Here is a 23,029-nt window from a genome sequence, read left to right as displayed (position 1 = left end):
ACTTCCGGTTGGACTGGCAGTACCAATAGACATTTTTCTTTCACCTTTGTCTCTTTATTTTAATTTGGATTCATATTATATGCCGATTGATTTGGGACTGGAATTGGGTGGGTGAAATAAGGGGACTTGGGACTGTTTGGAGGGGAGGGAATCATATGTTGCTGTTGGAGTTCTTTTACCTACAGTTTGGTTATGTTCTATTGATGTTGGGTCAGAACAAACCCCACTACTGTTGTGTCGATATTTCGGTTGTATGAACTAAACCAATAAAAAATTGTTTGACTATAAAATCATGAGCGGTCTAGAACAGGTAGATGTGAATCGGTTATTTACTCTTTCATATAATAGAAAGACTAGGGGGCACTCCATGAAGTTAGCATGGGGCACATTTAAAACTAATCGGAGAAAAGTTCTTTTTTACTCAACGCACAATTAAACTCTGGAATTTGTTGCCAGAGGATATGGTTAGTGCAGTTAGTATAGCTGTGTTTAAAAAAGGATTGGATAAGTTCTTGGAGAAGTCCATTACCTGCTATTAAGTTCACTTAGAGAATAGCCACTGCCATTATTTATTTGTTTATTTAAAGACTTTTCTATACCGTCGTTTAGTAGTATACCATCACAACGGTTTACAGATAGGCACATAAATAAGTCTGGTTAGGATTATAAATTAGCTAGTAGGTGCCAATAAAGTTTCAGTTACATGATTCAAATAATATACGCTATTTGGATTGTGGATTGGAAATTCCATTTATATGAATAATAGGATATCCATATATGAGAATACTGTACTCTTAAATTAATCTTTAGGTATGAGAAAAAATAATAGAGGGATAACTGCTATTTGTTGACTTTTAACAGTGCGCCGGAGTTCTCTTTCTTGTCCGCTAGTATTCCTTACTCCCCACTCTCATTGTGAAAAGCTTTTTTGAAGAGCCATGTTTTTAAACTTTTTTTTTTTAAAGAGTTTTAGATCTTTCATTAGTATTATTTCGAGTGGTAGTGTGTTCCATAATATTGGACCGGCTAGGGATAGTGCTCTCTCTCTTACTTGCATCAGTTTTGCTGTCTTTACAGAGGGAATGGTTAGTGAAGCTTTACTGGCTGATCTTAGATTTCTCTGGGGGACATGTAGTCGTAGTGCAGTGTTTAGCCAGTCAGTATTTTCCTCATAGATTAGTTTGTGGATTGTGCATAGTGTTTTAAATTGCACTCTTTGTTCAATTGGCAGCCAGTGTAATTCAGCGAGTGTTTGAGTGATGTGATCTCTTCTACTTTTTCCAGTTAGAATTCTGGCTGCAGAGTTCTGTAAGATTTGTAGTGGTCTTAGTGTTGTATATGGTAATCCAAGGAAGAGTGTGTTACAATAGTCTGTGCTCGCGAATATAAGTGCTTGAAGAACGGTTCTAAAGTTCGCTTGGGTTAATAGGGGTTTTAGCCTTCTAAGCACCATAAGTTTGGCATAACCTTCCCTAACTTTCACTGATATGTATTGCTTAAGATTGAGTTCATGGTCAATTATTACACCTAGGTTTCTGGCTTTTTCGTTTAGTTCCACTATCTGATCCTTTTTAAGTTTGATGGGATTCTGTATTAATTCAGTGGTTTTTCTTTCAAGGTGTATGAATTCTGTCTTTTCAATATTAATTACCAGTTCCATTTGGCTTAATAGTTGTTTTATTATATCTAGGTACAACATTGCTAAGTTTAGTGTTTTTTCAATTGTTTCCTCTACTGGTAGGATTAGCTGAATGTCGTCAGCGTATATGTAATGTATGATACCTAGTCCTGCCAAGAGGTGGCATAGAGGCAGCATGTAGATATTAAATAGAGTTGCCGAAAGTGCTGACTCCTGTGGGACCCCAGTCATTAGCTTGATTTTGTCTGATATTGTGTTTATCTGTACCTGAAAAAATCTATTGTGTAGGTAGGAGCGGAACCACTCATTTGTTTTGTTTTGTAGTCCTACTTCTTCAAGCCTTTTTATTAGTATGCTGTGATTTACTATGTCAAATGCTGCTGACAGGTCTAGTAATATATAATGTAGTGTTTTCCGCTGTCAAACCCCCATAGTACATTATCTGTTAGTGAGATTAGTAATGTTTCAGTGCTATAGTGTTTTCTGAAGCCGTGTTGTGAGGGGTAAAGTATGTTATTGTTGTCTAGATGTTCTGCCAGTTGCTTTTGTACTGTTTTTTCTATTAATTTAGCAAGCATGGGCAAGTTTGAAACAGGTCTATAGTTACTTAAGACATTTGGGTCACTGTTCTTTTTCTTCAGTATTGGTTTAATTATTGCACCTTTAAGAGAGTCTGGCATTAGTCCTTCACTAAGTGAAGGACTAATGCCAATGGTAACATGGAATGGTAACATGGAATAGACTTAGTTTTTGGGTACTTGCCAGGTTCTTATGGCCTGGATTGGCCACTGCTGGAAACAGGATGCTGGGCTTGATGGACCCTTGGTCTGACCCAGTATGGCATATTCTTATGTTCTTATGTTCTCTCTAATTCCTCCTCGAAGGTAGCCGATGATAAGACTGTTTGAGGAGGAGGAGGAATCAGGAAATCCCCCAAAGAGCTAGGGGGCACAGATTCCTCCGGCGGTGGAGGCCGCTGAGAGGCTTCAGAGGAGGCACCGATGTTGCTGCTGATCTGTGGTTCGGTTTTGAAGAACATGAGCAGTGACTATGTTTTTTCAATCACTCTCAGGGGTCACCATGGTCTTTTCCCAGGGAGATGGAGAGGAACTAGAACAGGAACAGGACGACAGAGACCGCAGTCAGGTCCCCTGCTCCCAAATCGGGTCCAGGGAGCAGTTGCGGTGGCAACCCAGAGTTGAAATGTGGACCTCTTTACAGAGAGGGGTGGAGGTTCCAGATGAAGACGACAGATCTGGTCCTTTGGAGCCGAATAATTTCTCCATCTTATCGACAAGTGCCCAACGGCCCCAGGCAGAGGACACAGATCTCATGAGGGTCTGTGATGGACATAGTCCAGGGGCATTGGTGGAAACCAGTCAACGCCATCGGAAAAAGTATGCAGCGCGCGATCGATGGTCGGTGGACACTGGAAGATGGAACTGGTCGGCGATAGACTGTGAAGAAGCAAAAAAAACTTACCAGGTCATGGAGGAAGGACTAGATGAAAACACAGAGGGACCCTACTCGAAGCAAGAAACAAAAAGTTTGAAAATTTGTGAAAAAAAGCGCAGGCTCACAAACCGCGAGGAAGCAGCTTCGCGGAAAGGAAGAGACTGAAGAGGGACCCCTGCGTGGTCGCATGATTAACGGCATGCTTGGTGTGCCAAAGTTTCTAGAAACTTTGACAAAAGTTTGCCGTGCCGGGTTCCATCCGATGATGTCACCCATGTGTGAGGACTACCATCCTGCTTGTCCTTGGAGAAATAAGATGTATGTATAGATTCTAACCTAATAGTAGAGGGTGAGAATACAGGGAGCAATTCTAACAGAGGAATGCAAAGTACAGGAAGGACAATATGAAATTAGCAAACTGGATACATAGCTGAATGAAACCCAATGCAAAACATCTACAAACCATACTAAGGATTTTGAATTGCACTCTAAATAACCAGGAGACAATGAAGCTCCATTAAAAGAGGGATAACATGATCAGATTTTTTTTTTTTTTTTTTAAATCAACTGGATACACATAATATAAAAAATCTTTTCGTGCCTTAAAAAGTCAAACACTAGGAGGAGAAGGAGTGAAGGAAAGCCCGTGGGAGTTCTGGAGACGCTGGATCTTACTGACATTACCTGGAATTACAACAATTTGAAGCCGGAGAGGGTGAGAATTCGTCTTGCCCCGCCGGGCAGGAACACTTCCGCGTCTGACGTCATCCAGTGGGGACTATAAAATCGTCCCGCCCACGGCGCGCAGTCGAGCAAAGCCTAAGGGGCGCGCGCAGCTTTGCTCGGCTGGCTTCTTTACACCTCGCCTTATGTAAGTAAACTAAAGTTTTTCCTTTTACCTAACACTACCTTCTCCTCCATCTCTGAGGCAGTATCCAATAACTAACTGTATTGAAAGTGCTGTTAAATTCTCAATCGATACAATATATAGTACTATAAATGCCGCATACTAAGAGGAAAGGACGCCTGAGGGAGATGGCAACCGCAACTCCCTCGACATCCTCAACTCAAAGAAAAATTGAGAAATTTTTCAGATTAGCTTCAGAAAATACTCCAGAGAGAAGCGCTGCAAGCCATCCGGAGGAGCCCGGATTAGACCTGCCTGCTTCGCCAATATCATTAAGTCCGGGAGCTCCGGCAACTCCAACTCCACCCTGTCAGGATATGTTGCAAGCCAAGTCATCGCCTGCTAATACTCCTACTGGAATGTTGGAAGAATCTTCCAATACATCTTCAGTAGAGAGAGAAGAACCATCCTTGAAGGGAGGATTGGTTGGACAACCCAGTACACTTGAAGAAGTGATGAATTCTGGGTTGATAGACTCATCTGCAATATCTCCCATGAAGAATTTACAGAAACCATCTGTGATAAAGCAAATGTTGCTTACCTGATGTAACAGGTGTTCTCACAGGACAGCAGGATGTTAGTCCTCACAAATGGGTGACATCGAGGATGGAGCCCTGTACGGAAAACTTTTCTGTCAAGTTTCAACAAGCTTTGACTGACACTAGCACACTGGGTGCACTGAGCATGCCCAGCCTGCAATTATCCCTGTGAGCCACAGGTGTCTCCCTCAGTCTCGTCTTATAGCTAAAAAGCGCAAGCGAAACTAAAATAAAAATATACAGACCCAACTCCGCGGGGTGGCGGGCGGGTTTCGTGAGGACTAACATCCTGCTGTCCTGTGAGAACACCTGTTACATCAGGTAAGCAACATTTGCTTTCTCACAGGACAAGCAGGATGGTAGTCCTCACAAATGGGTGAGTACCGAGCTGAGGATGCCCGGGAATGCACCAGATACACCGCAGATGCGCAAAGGCGTAACGACTGAGGTGGAAATGGGAACGGAGGGCATCCGCAACACCATAATGGGTTCGTGGAAGGATGTTGGGTAGTGAATTGAAAAAAGTAAGAGTAGGCGGACTGGCCAAACATGGAGCATGCCGGCTAGTCAAATGTAAGCAATAATAGGCTGTGAAGGTATGGAGAGGACTCCAGGCTGCAACCTGATAAAAAAGTACAAGCAGCAGTAACCAAAGGGAAGCTGTTAAGGCTAAGACGGACACAACAGTATGTGGATACCCACAGTGTTGTAGTGAAATGTCTGCTTGTTGGTAGGAAAGGAAATATAGACCACTTAATCAGAAGGATTAGGTCTGTGTGGCCACTGGAAGTAGCAGCTTGACCCTTGCATGAAGGAAAGAGTCAAGTGGAATTCACATGGAATGCAGTGCAATGTAGATAGAATGTAAGCGCAGCATTACTGTCCAGGAATGTGGAAAACCCAGTCTCTCCCTAGGGCGAGAGAGAGAGGTTAGGAAAAATTAATAGAATATTTCCTGAGGAAAGGAGATACAACATCTACCTGAAAAGGATAGAAAGTTGAATGCGTAGAACTACTCAGTGGCAGAGGAACGGAGTCAGGTGAGTATGGAAAGAGTGCATAACTCACGGACCCTGCTGGCAGGAATGACATTAAGAGGGAAAGAAGTTCCCTTGCCAAACTGTGGAAGAGAGGAATGGAAAGGCTCAAACGTAGAATGTATGAGACTTATAAGGAGAATATATATGTTCATTCCGTGATTAGAGAAATAGAGGCGGCTTGATCAGTGGATAATCCATGGTAAGCCGACTCAGAGAGGATTACCGAAAACGGGAACCCAACTCCCAAAACGATACACCTCCTAAGAGAAAGGTGTATCTATGTGGAGGATGTCTGGAGAACAGAATCCGAGGGAGTAAGAAAAAATGGTGGAAAAGTAAAAGGGGTAATACCTCTTTTTTTTTTTTTTTTTTTAGCGTCAGGTGGTAAAGCCTGCCATATTAAACGGCAAGATTTATGTTTAGAAGGTTTTGTGACGCTACCAGAACCTAAGAACATCAGTAAGTCTATGATTTGGGACTGACTGGTGAGAGAATAAAAGGTTACTGATATGATGGATTGAGAAGTATGGGAAAGCATACTGATCTCAGTCAGGGAGTGGGGAAAAGAATACTGAACCCCATCCCAGTTCAACATTAGAAGAATGCTGGCTACGAGAGGCAGCAGAAGAGATATATTGAAGAGGCCTTTGATGGAAGAAAAGGCATCTAAGGGAACGCATAGGAAACATGTGCAGGGAGCAGAACCTGTGCATCGTATGGAATGATGCAGACGCCGAGGAAAGTTTAGTTAAACTCAGCGTTAAAAGATTTGCCCTGTACACATGTAATTGAGACCATTCGAGAGGATAGAACCTACGTGGAGAAGGTCTGATAGAGCGTTCATTAAATCTCTTAGATATGTGGCCCAAGGACGCATGAAGTGAACAAGGGCCAAGGGTAGAGCTGCGCAGCTGTCTAGCAGAGCAGCTAAGAGGTAATGCGTGCTTATGAGTTGGAAAGCACACTGTCCCTATGCTGTCTGTCTGTATGCACAAAGAATTGTTGCAAAAGCAGTATTGGAAGGCATAAGGGCATAACTCATGGGTGCAACGTCCAGGAAGTTTATGAGAAACTATGCTGGAGTGCAATAGATGCATAATGGGTTGACAGCTTTCAGGAGAAACTTTATAACCCTAAGGAATTGCGAGCATGAGTCGAAGGAGACTAGGTCCTAGTTCGAACTGGGATAAGAATCAGGGACGAAAGCAATGAAACCACTTAGGTCCATTGAGTATAGAATGTCACTGAATATAACCCATAGCAGTTTTGAATTATGAGAAAAATGCATAGTGGGAAGAAACCCCATAGCCCAACCATGAAAAGTTGAAAGGCTGAGGTTATGGAAAATATGCGCAGGGACATATAACAATATATCAGAATGTCTGTGCGCATGCTGGACAAGAGGGTCTTAAGACTGTGGTGTCCAGAAGTGTTACAGAAGGGATTTATGGCAGTGACAGTAATCCCAGTTAGTAAATGTATAGTGAGTCCTGAAAAAAGTGAGAGCTCCTTGCATGTACTGAAAGTGGTTAGCAGTAGTCTATGCAAGGAAAGTGAATGATGTTACACTCCGCAGAGAAAACAGCATTCACCAACAGTGATGCAAGAGACAGTTCACTTACCGAAGCTGGTGCCAGCGGCAGAGCTTGGGGTTGTAATGTTGACTCACCATAAAGCACATAGAAACATTAAAATAATGTACTTACTGCAGTATGGAGTGATGGTAACCAAAGATACCATTGTACCTGTGACGTCTAAAGAAAGTTGGATTTTCTTAGGTCCAGGATGTGCGGAGAGTAACTATTTTCTGTTAAAAGAAAGAATAGTGCAATTAAAACTCCCCAACCCCCCTCCCTTCTCCCCTCTGCACTTCGTAGCGCCTGGGGGAGTGTACCGGGACTTTGGTACAAGGTGGGGTGGCCGCTCTGATATCTGACCAGATGGGAGACCAGGAGGTGTCCCAATGGAGGATATCATGTAGGCTCCTGCAGGTGTGTGAGCGGTAAGTGGTACCCGCATTTCTGTATGCTGTACAAGGAGACACTGAGACCTGTGGCCAGGCCTCAAGGTGGACTTGTACATGGGGCAATGGTTGCTGAATCTCATGTTTAGCAGATCAGCCAATGCAGCTGGACCTTGGTTGGGAGGGAACCAAGAGTCAGAGCATTGGTCGGCACAGGGACTTGTTACTGACAAGAGAAGAAGCCCTGCTGCAATCCCAAGAAGATAGAGGGGTTCTCCTGATATTGTGGCTAACATAGCTAACATAGCGATATGTGACACTAATACAGTTCTAAAAGGCACATGACCCAGAACTTTTCGAACCACGGTCCGAATGGGAGAACACAACTCTATGGGAATGCCGCCGAAGCGGGTACTTACCATCCGACGTGGATCGCCGCAAGACGAGCCGGTGAAGATTGTTGACTCCGACGGTCTCCGGAGTCCTCGAGGGTAAGGCCGGGGACGTAAACGTCCATCTCGCTCTGAAACCCGGTATGGTGGCACAGGTACAGAGGAGACAGGCCAGGCGTGAGTGGCGTTTAGACTGCTAAGTGTAACAGATGGCCATAGTCCCACACCACTTGACGGTGGGGCACGCCAGGAACAGAGGAGCCCTAACGGAACTCATGTTCCCTTCCCTCGTCACAGCGGCTCGATGTGTCGTGACGCCAATGCAGAAGCTGTCGGACCTGGATCCGGAAGTTCTGGATCACCAAGGACTGCCAAAACTGTAGGAACAGTGCTGATGGCAGTGGTGATGTCGCTCTGCCCGAGCGTTGTCCAGCCTGGAGAAGGATGGCACCGATGTGCTGGATGGCGTCAGCGGCGGACGATCACGATGTCGGCGATGATGGGTGCCACAGTGCTCGGCCCGGTCTTTCCCCAGCGCCGAGATGGAAGCCCTCGTCGTCCTGGAAGGCGATCGATGACGAACTGTCAGCACGCCTGCTCTGCTCCTGACACAATGGAGTGTCTTAAGCTAATACGGGGCTTAAAAAAGAACCCAAAGCGTGGAGCAATGTGAGGAGGCGAGGGTATTATGTGGCGGTGCTATGTCGGTATTGACGATATTGAAGGCAACCTAAGGGGCTTCGAGGATATCATCAAAATGGGTATGAAAAATCGTCGATGACTGGCCAGGAGAATGATGACAGTGACGGGCACTGACAGCAGTGGCATAGGTATCTTTGAAACGATGTGGAATCGAATAATCGAAAAACATTGCCGTTATTGAAAAAGATACCGGCATCGACTGAGTCGAAGTCGAATCAATAGGGCGTCAAGGACACCGAAGGAAAACGGAGGTGTCGAGGGCATCGATGCATGGAGGCGGGCATTTATGCCGTTTGTGGCATGGCCACGGGCATCAACTATAGGGCCACAGACGTTGACGGTATCGATTTGGACAGACTCAGATTTCCAAGTGTACATGGCATCGGTGCCCCAGACACGTGTGTCGGTGGCATCGATATGGACACGTATGGAATCGATGGCATGGATCTCCCAGTCGAATTCCATCCCGGCATCAACGCCAGTCCTGGAATCGGCATGGGCATCGATGCCAGCCATAAGGCTGGCATTGGCATCAACGCCCATCCACGGAATCGAGCCGGCATGGATACCCACCGATGGGACCCACCTGGGCATCGAATTTCACCGATGGGAGCAGCCTGGCATCGACTGCCCTCGATGGATGCATTCTAACATAGATGCCCATGGATGAAACACCTGGGCATCGGTGTCCATCGATGCAAAAGGACCTGGCACCGATGCCATCGACGGACGGCCATCCGGCACCAATGCCATCGACGGACAAGCCATCCGGCACCGATGTCCATCGATGGGGACCATCCGGCACCGATGTCCACCGATGGGGACCATCCGGCATCGATGCCCACCGACGAATCGATGTGGCACCGATGCCCACCGATGGAAAAGGGCTGGACATCGGTGGGGAGGATGGGGCATCGATGGCATCCCCAAAAGGGGGGGGTGGCATCGATGAAGTGACCCTGGGATCGTTAAAAAGTGTCTCGGGCAGCGGTGGCGGCGACCCGAGTATGCATGGCAGTGACTAACAGCGTGTGCGTCAATGGCATGCATCCGGGTAGGGACGGCACCGAGGAAGCCCAAGGAAAAAAACAGTGCGTAGGAGGAAAAAGCCTGGTAGCACTGAAAAGCAAAAAACATGGATAAAGGCATCAGGGCACCGTGGGGGGGAGGGGCGCTGATGACATATAAAAGCCCAGGGCGGTTTAGGAGGGTCCCGGTGTAGCGATAGGGTATCGACTGCGTGAGGGTACCAGGAAACGAAGGACTTGAAGCTACAGAGGTCCTAAAGTTAAGGAAAAAATCCCTACCCCACTAGCATAAGCAAGCAGAGTGTCACAGAGATACTCGCAAGCTGTTTAAAGCTAACTGAAAAATGGGGGAAGGGAAGGCTTCAGTCAGTTAACAGCCTTAAGATAGTGACAGAAACCGACCGAAAAATAAGAATTAGTACTCACCGAGCGTCGTAAAAACGTACGCGGAGGGAGACCTGTGCAGGGAAAAGTGTTTTTTGAAGTGAAAAGTTAAGTGTTTCCATGAGGTAATTAGTTAAAAAATCCTCACAGAGCTCCAACCGCTATGCTGACTGCAGAGCGGAAAAAAGAAGACTGAGGGAGACACCTGTGGCTCACAGGGATAATTGCAGGCTGGGCATGCTCAGTGCACCCAGTGTGCTAGTGTCAGTCAAAGCTTGTTGAAACTTTGACAGAAAAGTTTTCCGTACAGGGCTCCATCCTCGATGTCACCCATTTGTGAGGACTACCATCCTGCTTGTCCTGTGAGAACACTAGACTCAGTCTGGACTGCTATTGTTACACTAGAAAATGCTATTTCAAAATGAACCACTATCACTTTACAGATGAATCATCGTGTTGAGTTAAATGAGGAAAAAGTAAAGAAATATAATGAGAAATTGGTAGATGTTGAACAAAAGGTGTCTCAAATACAAAAGATACAAGTTAATTTAATACAGGGGGAAAAATTACATACTAGGAACCAAGAAAGATTGGAAAATGAGATGAGATATCTAAATTTAAGGGTTATAAATTTCCCATTAATTAGATTCTCATCTTTACAAGATCAGTTTAGGAAGTATATGTTGGAAATTTTACAAATTCCATCTGAAGCTTCTCCTCCCATTTCTAAAATATACTTCATAAAATCAATTAATCTATTGGAGGAACAGACATCACCCTTGGATATTTCTCAGATATTAGAATCCTCTAGTGAAGAAGTGGTAGAAAGAAAAGGGACGGTTTTGGTTAAATTCGTATTCCCCTCAGATAGGGATAATGTTCTAAGATTGTTCTTTAGAAATAGACTAACGAAATTCCATGACCATCAGATTTGGATCTTCCCTGACATCACAAGAGCGACTCAAATGAGACGAAAGAAATTTCTAGATATGAAAGCACTTGCTGAACAAGTGGGTGCTCACTTGTTAATTAGATATCCATGCAAATGCTTAGTAAATTATGATAACAATAGATACATATATTTTAAGCCAGAAGATTTAAAATCTTTTCTAGAAGCAAAAAAGCTTTTGGGTGATAAGCAGAGTGAGATTCCAGTTGTCAATTTTGAATGTTGAGTAGCTTACACTTTCATTTTCCTTGCATAATATAAATTTCCTAAAGTAAGCTCCTTTTTGATTAAGGGATATCTGTCTTAATTTCATGGTAACTAAGATATCTTGTCTAAGCATTAGTTTGTTTTTCTTCTGTAAAGATTAGAGGATTGATGATGAAACTGTTTATGATATGGATATCTGTATTATTAATGACTGTGTATGTCATAAATATATATAAATTAAATAAAATATAAATTAAAAAAAAAAAGTCAAACACTAGATGTTATACCTTGAAAGTTACTTAATATTTAAAGCAATAAAAAAATCCTTGACTGCTAAGTTTGTACCAGTGTTCACACAGAGGACAATTTTCAAAAAGATTCAGCCAAATAACTAAGTAATTATCCGGCTAGACTGCCTTGACTGAAAATCTCCCCCTTAGAGCACGTAAAGTATATGTGAACTTTCACAACACATATTACTTGGACTGTGTATAGGTCAGGTTAGTAAATCACATGCATGCACTTGGATTTTCAAATGTATGTACAATGGTTTGTCCCAACTTCTGACACCAGCAGAAATAGCAGGTGCAAAGTATACAGGCACAAAATTTTCATAGAGATGCTACCTGCGTGAAAATTGCCTCCTGTATGCTTGTTCTAATGTGGAAATGTTTACCCATCAAAAAATGTTTAAACAGACAGCAACAACTTTTGAGTGAACTCCCAGGTATCATGTCTTAAAAGATGTTTTTACATCTAAAATGGATTTTTTCTTGGTTTTTATTTTGCTGCTCTATCTTGATCATTTTTTCTCACCTGCCCTTCACACACTTAGTTCCACCGCTGGTAACTGACTCTCCCTGATGAGTGCTAGCCAAATAAACTCCCATTTCACCATGAAATTATAATTCAGTCCAGATTTTAACACCCACCCAAATGATTTCTGCACAGAACTGAACATTTCATGATGACAAGGTGCCTGACTGGCAATGCTGATGAAATCATTTTATGCAGTATTAAATCTCTCTCAGCTTGACAGATTACTTCCATTCTCAGTAGAAAACCAATCATTAGTGCCCAACTTACCTTTGATGCAAAGGATACAAACAATACTCCATCAACATCCTCTAGATCCGGCTTTATATCTGGGATAGATGTGCTTACTCCTGTTAGGGCATTTTCAAATGTCTCTACAGGCTTTCCTAAACTCCTCTTGGAACGACGACCAGTCTTACTGATTTTTAGTTTTCGTGGTCTCCCCCTCTTAGTTGAGGCTGATGCAATGGTGTTCTGACTAATGTCCATGCCCTTCGGGGATATGAGGCTCTTTGGAAGAATTGGAACAGGTTTATTTCTTCTAGAAATGTCTTTGGTTGAAAACAAGTCATCAGCAGAGCTCCTGGGGACTAGGCATGGTGTTTTGGGTGTGCTGGTATCTTGGGAATCTTCATTATTTTTTACCTGTGGTTCCTTGGATGAGGACAGTTTTTGCTGTCCTTTATTTTTATGGGATGTTTTTATGGATTTTTCTTTTTCAGTTATAGTTGACATGCTGAGGAAGGATGGTCTCTCCTCGCTAAAACCAGGTAGGGCATCTGAAGCTACAGTGACAGGAGGGGGTTCTTTTCTACAAGTAGAAAATATAGTCTGGGGTAGCTCAGATACATTCCCTGTGCTCTTTGCAACTGAACAAGACTCTAGATATACCACTGGCAGTTTCTCGCTATCTAGTTTTAACATTTTAGCCTTGGCAACACCAGTGGGGCTGGTCAGTGGTCGTTTGGTGGGCTCATGAAAAGGCATTCTCCTAAACTGTCTCTCTAATATAGGGTAATCATTATCACTGTTCGAATACTCATCTGTTACTTCCTCCTCAGAGTCCTCCTGTTTCACAGTAACCCCTTTCATGCACATATTTGCTTCATAATCATAGTCATCCAAAGGCTCCTCTTTGATGACCACACTGAAGTGTCCATTTGGGTCTAAAGGGGATGGTGCATGGGAGCTATCTTCAAAACTGCTGTCTACAGGACTGCAAAAAGAATGAAAAGTTTTATGAAGATGTAAATCTCAAAACAAGACAATGACAGAAACACCACCAATATTTCAAACTAGAATAGCCAAATGAAAGCAGGATCTAAACCACAGATTTACTGAGTAACATGTACATGTCTATTTTATATAAATATTTTTTCTGTTTAACAATATTTTGCATAATCAAAAATTTAGTTCATTCAACTATAATGCTTCAATGTTTTACTAAACCAGATCACCAAAATTTTGACTCTGCAAAATCCCGGGTAGTGGTCAACATTATTTATTTTGTTTTGTATACAGATATCCTGATTCAATCATACCGGTCCACAACAACATGAAAATAAATATTAAACATACATAAATAGAATAATAAGAACAATATCAAATACATATAAAAATAAAAAAAATAAAATCAAAATTCACAAACAAAAAAAAAGGCCTCAATTTTCACTATAATCAAATTTAACAATTTCTAATATCATATATAAAATTAACATCTCCTAAAACCTATTTAAGATTAACATGCTTACTCTCCAAACGCCTATTTAAATAACCAGGTTTTTTAATTCTTCTTAAAGGTTTGAAAATTAATTTCTAATCTTAGTTCCATAGGTAGCGAATTCCACAATTTTGGTCTGGCCAGTGATAAAGCTCTCTCTCTCACTCTATTCAAATGGGCTGATCTGGGAGATAGAATAGTAAGCAAGCCTTTATTACCTGATCGTAGGTTACGCTGTGGAGTATGAATGCGTAGCGATGTATTTAACCATTCTATTTTATCGTTAATGATTTGTGTATTAGACATAGAACTTTGCACTGTATTCTACATGTAATCAGCAACCAATGCAGATTCATCAACACTGGAGTGATATGATCATACTTATTTGTTCCAGTTAAAACCCTTAACATTGATTTCTGTAGTTGTTGTAGGGGGTCTAATGGTACTGGACAGAAAGCCTAACAAAAGGGCATTACAGTAATCCAACTTAGAGAAGATCAGAGTCTGTAAAACCGTACTACAATTGTTAAAATACAATAGTGGTATTAATTTCTTTAAAATATGTAATTTATTAAAACTCTCTGATCATATTGAAAGCGAACTTAATATGAAGAAAGCAGTTATCTAAAACAACCCCTAGATTCCTCGCATCATTTACTATGTCAAAATCATATTGCTTGATTCTGACTTCTTTATCATATTGTAGTCTAGTCTATTACATAAAAATATTATTTCAGTCTTTTGATGATCAAGTACAAGTTTCGTATGTGCTAATAATTGTTGAATGGAGGACAAATATCTCTCCAATAATTTCAAGGAATTTTCAATTGATTCCAATACTGGCACAAGCATCTGAACATCATCAGCATAGATATATTGAGTTAATCACAATCCAGTCAATAATTTGCAGAGAGGCAACATACATAAATTAAAAAGAGTAGCTGACAGTGAAGAACCCTGTGGTTCTCCTGAGGTTATTGAGATTGTATCAGATTCTAAGGTCCCTATCTTAACCCTATATGATCAATCTTTAAGATAGGATTCAAACCAATAAAGTTTTTTACCAGTTAAATCAATTTCAGAAAGTCTCTGGATCAATATAGAGTGATCAATAGTATCAAATGCTACTGATATATCCAACATTACCAACAGGTAATACAGTCAGGCAAACTTCACCAGTTCAGCAGAACTGACCAGTGTTAATTCTATAATTAAATTTTTCCAAGCATTTTGAAACCCAGAAGCAATACCTGCAGTTTTCCATAAAAATGAAAAAGCTACCTAATGGAGAAATTTATTTTAAATTTTAATCATCCCAACACAACATAGTAAAGTATTGCTCATAACAAGACTGGTTTATAACATATTTACATATCTCCAAGGTGAATGTCACCTTCTCTAAAAGTTGAAGCTCAGCCTACCTTTCAGACACCTCCTGCTTCATTCTTACAGTGTTCTCAACTGGAAAATTTGGATCCAGAAAATTCAGGAAGTCTCGCTCTGCATTGAAGGATTCCCTCTCCATGTCAATATCCAACTGATCTGGAGTACTAAAAGAGGAAACTTGACTTCTCTGCTGTGCATCCAACCAATCACTTTCTAGAAATCCATGATTGCTAGGAGAGCTGGAAACACTGCCACCTTCTTGGTCAGAACTGCTTTTTGGGTGCATTTCCCGCACAGGTCTATTGCTCAACCCATCATCCCTGAACCCTTTTGCAAAGGGATTGTAGTCTATCTTTAATTGTGTGATCTGGATGTTTTGGTAGGCTGTTACCGCAAAGAACTCAGTTTGCGGAAATGTGAAGGTGTGAACACCTGGGCCATTCAACTGAATAACTTCAGTAGCCTTCTCCACAGGCACCAAGTGAAGACGTGGCAAGTAGCGGTGCATAGTGTGAAGGATGATGTGTCCTTCCTGATCTAGGGTATTGTTGGTGAGTTTAAGCTTGTAGAAAGAGACTGGCTGGTGCATCCAATACTGCCCTGTAGAAGGAGATTCAGGGTGAATGAAGACTCTGCCCAATACATGAGGCTCTGCCTTGCCAATTAGTTCCCACCAGCGACCATTCCACTTATAACGATGATTGTCCACAGGAGAGATGTCCATTACCAGGATATACTTTGAATAGAAATTCAAGCCAGTAATCCAATACCGGCAGTATGGGAACATACGTCTTCCTTGTTTAGTCAAGATCATTTCAGTATTGCGACGATAAAACTCATTCCACATGCTGTTGTTGTCAAGGGTAACAGTGATGTCCCCCGAATTGCAATCTGCTGGAAGGCAAGATTTAGTTTGGGGTTTTACAAGTGTATGTGCTGGCACACTGCTGGGAACAGCACATGAATCATGGTTGGCTACCAAGATCCCCTGTTCTGATGTACCATTTCCTTGAGGTTGTTTCAAAATAACGAAGAAAGCAGGGGTTCCTCCTGGCACATTGCTATTGTCCTGTTCCTCTAAGTCAGTCTGTTGACTATCCATGGTAGGTTTAAAGTAGTCCTTTTAAAGTAAGCAAAAACAAAATGGATTGGTCAGCTCTTTACTGGATCACCACCCTAAAAAAAAATAAATAAATAAATAAATACATACATACATAAAACATGGCTACAAGCACATCAAATCATCAATATTAATGAAACAAGAATTGTTTACATAGCTCTCTATGTTCCCTAGAACAGAATTCAACACCTATGAATTCATAAATGCTCATCTCTCGTCTGTCATACCTTTTGGTTACTTTTACATAAAAGATAATTAGATATGGCCTGGAAAAATATAATCTCAAAAAGTGGGTGCTGTGAACAGTTCTAATGGATAGGGTGAATAAAGTAACATGAACAGGCTAGGCAGGGAGAGACTGATAGGGATGGTCTGGGAAAGAAAGAATGGTAGGGATGGACTTGACAGGTATTAGTTTTCAAATGTTTTACAGGTCTCTGTTGTCTATTGCTGGCAGTGGTTCTCAATCCAGTTCTCAGGATAGACTGAATCAGTTGGATTGTCAAGGTATCCACAATGAATATGCATGAGATGATTTGCATGCACTTCCTTCATTATATACAAATTTCTCACATGCATATTCTTTTGGACACCCTGAAAACCAGACTGGCTGGCTGTGTCCAAATGACTGGGTTGAGAACCACTACACTAAAGCATCACAGAATATAAACCCTGGCTTGAGAGGAGGAATTTGGGGGGGGGAGCGCGCTTGGAAGTTTCTTCCTGCTCCGTTGGGATTACAGCTCAGTTGAAACCAGTGCTGAAATCTGGTATCATGCTCCTTCTTTAGCAAATACCCAGGGATTTCTTCCTCTATTTTTATATTCACTGTCAACTTACTTTAGTCCAATCACTGCAGTCCTTGACCAGAGGAACGAGTACAAGAGCTCCATTCTAGTTTGATCTCTGAGTCGAGACCTGCACTCCCTGAATAGGCATGTGGCAGAGGCAGCATTCACAGACCCTGAAAAGAAGGAAGTCATAGCCATCCCTCAATGGTAATGCCTACTGGATGGATTTATTTAGGGCCCATGATTGCAGCATCCCTAAAGAAGCAATTAGTACAATCATGTACCTTAAGTTCAGACACTGGACATTGCTACTGCATAAGGACTAAGACTCCTTCCCTCATGAATTATGAACACTGATTCTACAGCATTTCCAGCCTCAACTGACCCAGGGGAATGGAAGACCTGAAACAGGAACTGAATCCAGGTCTCTTTGCATGGCATAACATAGCAATGACCCTGAGCCACTGGCCAGTCTAAGGAAGATGATTTGAGCTTTCCCTTCTCTAGTTTTTCCCAGTGGTTAACTGAGTATAAGCAAAACTTTGTTGGCTTCAGTGAAGAGCCAAAAGTGAAAGCGAAATAATCATACATTAAATTGCTTTGATAAAGCCTGTCATCTAGTAACCTTCGACAAGTCTGCTTGTGTTCACTACTTATTACTATGTGGGATAAAAACTGGTTTGCCAAGCTACAGAATGAATCATTAAAAAGTAGAAACAGAAAAATAAAATCCTTTTCAAAACAGGCACTGGGGTCTACCTCATGGTTTGTACCATCATGCCATCTACTGTAATATGGAGGATCCAGGTTCAGATCCCCCCCCCCCCCCTTTCTATGGACTGGTCTAGGAATATTGCAGAGATGGTATGCTCAGAGCCAGATAAGGACAGGAAATGGCTGTCAGCACCATCAGAGTTTCTAGTGGGTAAAAGCAAGTTTGCTTACCGTAAACGGTGTTTCCGTAGATAGCAGGATGAATTAGCCATGCTGTCATGGGAACTGTCAATCAGGCCCGGGAGGCGGAGCTTCAAAGTGATGTCAGAACTTTGCCTTGAGGCTGCGTGTGGTTTCCCTCGCTGGAATCGACTCTCCTCAGTCTCTGATAAAGGAAGCGTGGTCGGGAAGATGAAAGGTCGACTGGACAGGGAGGTGGGTGGGACAGCATGGCTAATTCATGCTATCTACGGAAACACCGTTTACGGTAAGCAAACTTGCTTTTTCCCGTCGATAGCAGGGCTGAATTAGCCATGCTGTCATGGGAGTCCTAAGCTCCCCATCACGCTGGAGTAGTATGTTTATTCTGGAGTGAGTGAAATGTGAAGAACTTACATGCCAGTCGACTTAGTTGCATCTGTAGCGAATGCCTGTAGAAGGGAATGGCCTAATTTGGCATCGCCCGTTGTTTGCTGATCTAAGCAATGGGCCATGAAGGTATGGAGTGAGGCCCATGTGGCCACTTTACAAATGTCCAATGGTGGAACTTGTTGGAGGAAAGCTAGTGAAACTGTCATCGCTCGTGTCTGATGCACCGTGGGGCACGTGGGTAGTTTTGATTGTTGTTTTTCATAGCAAAATTGTATGCATTGCGTAATCCAACTAGATATAGTTCGTTTTGCTACTGGAAGTCATTTGGGTTGAAGGAAACAAAGAGTTGTGATGGTCTGGTAGCCGAATGGGTCCGCTGTTTGTAGTATGCAAATGCTCGTTTGCAGTCCAAAGTATGAAGGAGTTTTTCTCTTTCAGTGTTATGTGGTTTCAGACAGAACGCCGGTAATTTGATGGATTGGTTAAGGTGAAACGGAGAGACCACCTTAGGAAGAAATGAAGGATGAGGTCGTAGTAGTACTTTGTGGTGGTAAAACTGGAGATACGGGCTTGTAGTGCACCAACGCCTGTAGTTCACTCACCCGATGAGCTGATGTGATGGCAGTCAGAAAGACTACCTTCTATGTGAGGTACTTGACGAGTGCCGAATCTAGTGGCTCAAACGGCGACACCATAAGTTGTTCTAAAACCACATTTAGATTCCAGGGAACTGGAGATTTAGAGACTGGGGGTCGAAGGTGTGATAGGCCCCAGAGGAACCGGGAAATCATGAGGTGGACGGAAATGGGCTGACTGTCCTGTAACCTGTGGAAGGCAGCAATTGCTCTCAGGTGGAAGCGAACGGAAGTCATGGCCAGTCCCGCCCGGTATAGGGTATGTAGATAATCGAGCAATCACGCCGGGGGACACGAGAGTGGGTCAATACCCTCGTATCCACACGAGGTCGCGTATCATTTCCATTTGAATTGATAGTTGCGGTGCGTGGATGGTTTCCGTGTCGCGAGTATCACTTCCTGTACTGTGAGAGAGAGTCCCTGCTCTGAGAGAAGGATCTGTTCAACCTCCAAGCTGTTAGGTGTAGGGAGGGGTGCAGCGGGTGATGTTGGAATAGAAGGTCGACGTGAGGTGGCAATCGAAGCGGCGGCTCCTCGGACAATTGAAGGAGATGTGTACCACAGCTGAAGGGGCCAGGCCGGCACTATCAATATGAGCTGAGTCGCGTCTAGCATGCACTTTTGCAAAGTGCGTGTGATCAGTGGAATGGGAGGGAAGGCGTACATTAACTGTTCTGTCTAGGGTATGAGTAACGCATCCTGGGCTTGCCTGAGTGGGCTGGGCCACACTGAGCAAAAACGAGTCACCTTCCTGTTGGACTCAAATGGGGATGGCCAACAATCCTGTTGGATTGTTGGCTATCCCCATTTGAAGAATATGGTTGCCACCACTTCCTGATGAAGGGACCATTCGTAGGGATGAAAAACTCAACTCAATTTGTCCACTCGAGTGTTGGCAATGCCTGGAATGTATGTGGCTTGCAAGCGAATCGAGTGACTGTTGGCCCACATCCAGATGGTGAGGGCCTCTCGACCCTCCTTGTTTGTGCATGTAAAACATGGCCACTTGGTTGTTGGTGTAGACCATGACCCTGTGACCTTGGAGATGGGCAAGAAAGGTGCGTAGCGCATAACGTATCACCCGTAGTTCTAGGAGATTGATCTGAAAGGACTGTTCCTGCTGGGTCCAGAGTCCTTGGGTCTGGAAGTGATAGAGGTGGGCCCCCTATCCCTTGCGGGAGGTGTCCGGTGGTGAGGACTGCATTGTGCAGCAGGAGCGTGAAAGGTGCCCCTTTGGTCAGCGTGTGCTTTTTTAACCACCAGTCAAGTTTGGAGGCCATGGCTTTCATCAACAAGATCTTCCAGGCGAGTGGCTGTGAATGTTGCCTCCACTGTCACTTGAGGTTCCACTGCAGTATCCGCATGTGTAGGCGCGTGTGGGATACTGCGTGGATCGAAGCCGCCATGTGTCCCAAAGCTGTCAAGACCTGACGGGCGGAGGGAGTCCATGTAGTCTGTAGGCGGTGGGAGATCTGGCGCATGGTTTGTCGTCTGTCTCGTGGGAGAAAGACTCTGTTTCGTAGTGTCCAGCAAGGCTCCTATGAACTGAACTGTTTGCGTAGGTTGTAGCTGGGATTTCTGGTAACTGACTACCAGTCCCAAGTGATTGAGACAATTTATCGTGTCGTGGAGATGTTGAAGTGTAGTGGGGGATTGGAAGCTGCGAGTAGCCAATCGTCCAGGTAGGGAAAAATTATGATCCCCCGTTGACGGAGGAATGCCACCACAACCGCTATGCACTTGGCGAACACTCTGGGTGCTGTCGATAGTCCAAAGGGAAGTACTTTGTATTGAAAGTGCCAGCCACTGACTTGGAAAGAGAGGTATTGCCAGGAGGAAGGATGCATTGGAATATGAGTGTATGCATCCTTGAGATCTATGGAGCACATCCAGGCTTTGGGTTGGATCAGAGGTAATATGGATTTGAGAGATACCATCTTGAATTTTTCCTTGACTATGAATTTGTTAAGGTCCCAGAGGTCCAAGATCAGGCGGAAATTTCCGGACTTCTTGGAGATGAGGAAGTATGGGGAGTAGAAACCCCATACTTCTGGGGTTCTGGATGGATGGGGGGAGGCGGCGGACAGCTTGTTGCTGCAATAAGAAGGTCACCTCCCCTTCCAGTCAGGCAGGGTTGGATCGGGTTCCTCTGGTTGTTAAATGAGGGAGGGGTGGGGGGGCACAGGAATGGGATCTTGTATCCCCGGCGCACGACGTCCAGGACCCATTGGTCTGATGTGAGGTACTTCCATTGCTGGATGTGGTGATGGTGGCCAAGGTATCTCTAAAAAGACGGACTCTGTTTATTGGAGGATTACGGTTACTGGTTTTGAAAGCGCTGTGGGTGCGGCCGACCCCGCCGATTTTGGTTTTGTGGGGTTTGCTGGCGTGGCGGGGGTTGGTACGGCGGTGGGCGATAGGACGCGTAAGGACGGAATGCTCTACGCTGGAAAGGCTCTCTTCTAGAGGGAGCGTAGAACCTACACGAAGAAGAGTGAGAGGGGGAAGGGGGGGTTGACTGTACCACCACTGATTGCTCCTTGAGTTGAGCCGCCGTTTCTTGTAAATTGGAGCCGAATAAATTGTCGCCCCTTCAGGGCAGGTTAGCCAACTTATGGACATCGTCCCTCATAGAACTGGCCTTGAGCCATGCCACTCTCCTTGCTGCAATCGCGTTTGCCGACACTCTGGAGGAAGTGTCAAAGCCTTCGTAGATGGTACGTAACAAGTGTTGGATGGCCTCTTCAACGTCCTGCAGTGGATGGGGACCGTGGAGAGACTGTGGATCGTCTTTGAGGTGTTACACACACTCGAACAGGTACTGTACCAGATAAAACTAGTGGTGATTAATGTAGGCGGCGAGCATAGACACTTGATAGGCCCGCTTCGCGAACTCGTCCAAAGCGCGAAGGTCTCTTCCTGGGGGCTAAGCCGAATGGAGTTTAGATTTCTTCGCCTTCCCCATTGTGGACTCGACTACCAAGGATGCGTGTGGCAGTTGAGGGGTCGTGTAATACGGGGATTTTTGCATTTTATATTTCAAGTCAATCTTCCTAGACACTGCAGGGAGTGTGAAGGGAGTGTCCCAGGATTTTGAGGATCGAATCCACAATGGCGTGCGGTGGCAGAGCAGTGGGTTCAGCTGGAAGGTAGAAGATTTTTAGTAAGTCGAGAGTGTCTGCTCTGGTGTCTGGGACCTTCTAAATGGGAAGGTTGAGGACTTTACCTATTTTCTCCAGAAACTTCGGATATGTGAGGTCCTCCGGCAAGAAATAAGGTCCCGCTGGTTCATCCGCCGGGTCGGAGGGATTCCCCGTGGTGGAGTCAGAAGATGTAGAATGAACGCCTGGAGAAACCGACCGAGGCGGGGGTTCCTTTGATCATGTCACCGGAATGGGATCTGGTGACGGACCCGGAGGTGAAGGAGACCGGTGTCGCACTGGTGTTGAGTGCACCGATGGCTGTGGAGATGCCGCTACACTGAGAGGGGTGGAGGCTGGCAACTGGAAGGACGCCTGCATAACGTCAAAAAAGCTGGATAGCGCTAGAGATAGGTTGACAAATGCGACCATCTGCGGAGGTATAGCGGGTTTCTGGGATGTGGACGGACGTGTGACGGGAACCGCTGCTAAGAGGATGTCGTCGTCCAGGCTCCTGCTAGGATGACTAGGCGTACGGGTTTTGTCCGGTAATTTCTGTTTTTTAGATAGTGGTTCCTGTAAGGAGCTAGCTCCCGAGCAGCGATGAGAGGCCGAGGATAAATCTGAATATACTCAGACTGAAGAGGAGGAGGAGTATGATGGAGAGTGGGAGGAGAGTGCTGGAGCTCCCTCCCCTTCCGAAGCAGAGAAATAACTCGTGAACATCGGCCCTAGAGCCACAGAGGCTTGTCTCCGCTTCTGTCTAAGGGACCGCATAGTTTCTTTACCCCTCTTCTCTGGCGCCGGGTGAGGACGCGAGTGCGTCACTGCTGTCCCGAAGCCGGCCCCATCTTTGATCGATGTAACTTCTGCGTCGAAGACCTTTGCGAGGACAGACCTTTGGGGGTGTC

General features: G+C 44.2%; 1 protein-coding gene across 7 annotated transcripts in view; it reads right to left on the bottom strand.

The window, feature by feature from the left end:
• The window catches only part of MGA (MAX dimerization protein MGA), a 660,453-nt gene that overhangs the window by 525,791 nt on the left and 111,633 nt on the right, over positions 1–23,029 (bottom strand). For all 7 annotated transcript variants that reach the window (XM_029598656.1, XM_029598662.1, XM_029598663.1 and 4 more), the window contains exons 2-3: positions 15,163–16,303; positions 12,292–13,237 (exon numbers count right to left, since the gene is read on the bottom strand). In XM_029598656.1, the coding sequence (XP_029454516.1) occupies positions 12,292–13,237; positions 15,163–16,229 (2,013 nt within the window). In that variant the 5' untranslated portion in view covers positions 16,230–16,303. The remainder of the gene's footprint in view (positions 1–12,291; positions 13,238–15,162; positions 16,304–23,029) is intronic.

Source organism: Rhinatrema bivittatum, chromosome 4 (genome assembly GCF_901001135.1).
Source record: "Rhinatrema bivittatum chromosome 4, aRhiBiv1.1, whole genome shotgun sequence".
Taxonomy (NCBI): domain Eukaryota; kingdom Metazoa; phylum Chordata; class Amphibia; order Gymnophiona; family Rhinatrematidae; genus Rhinatrema; species Rhinatrema bivittatum.
This window is presented reverse-complemented; position numbering and strand designations above follow the sequence as displayed.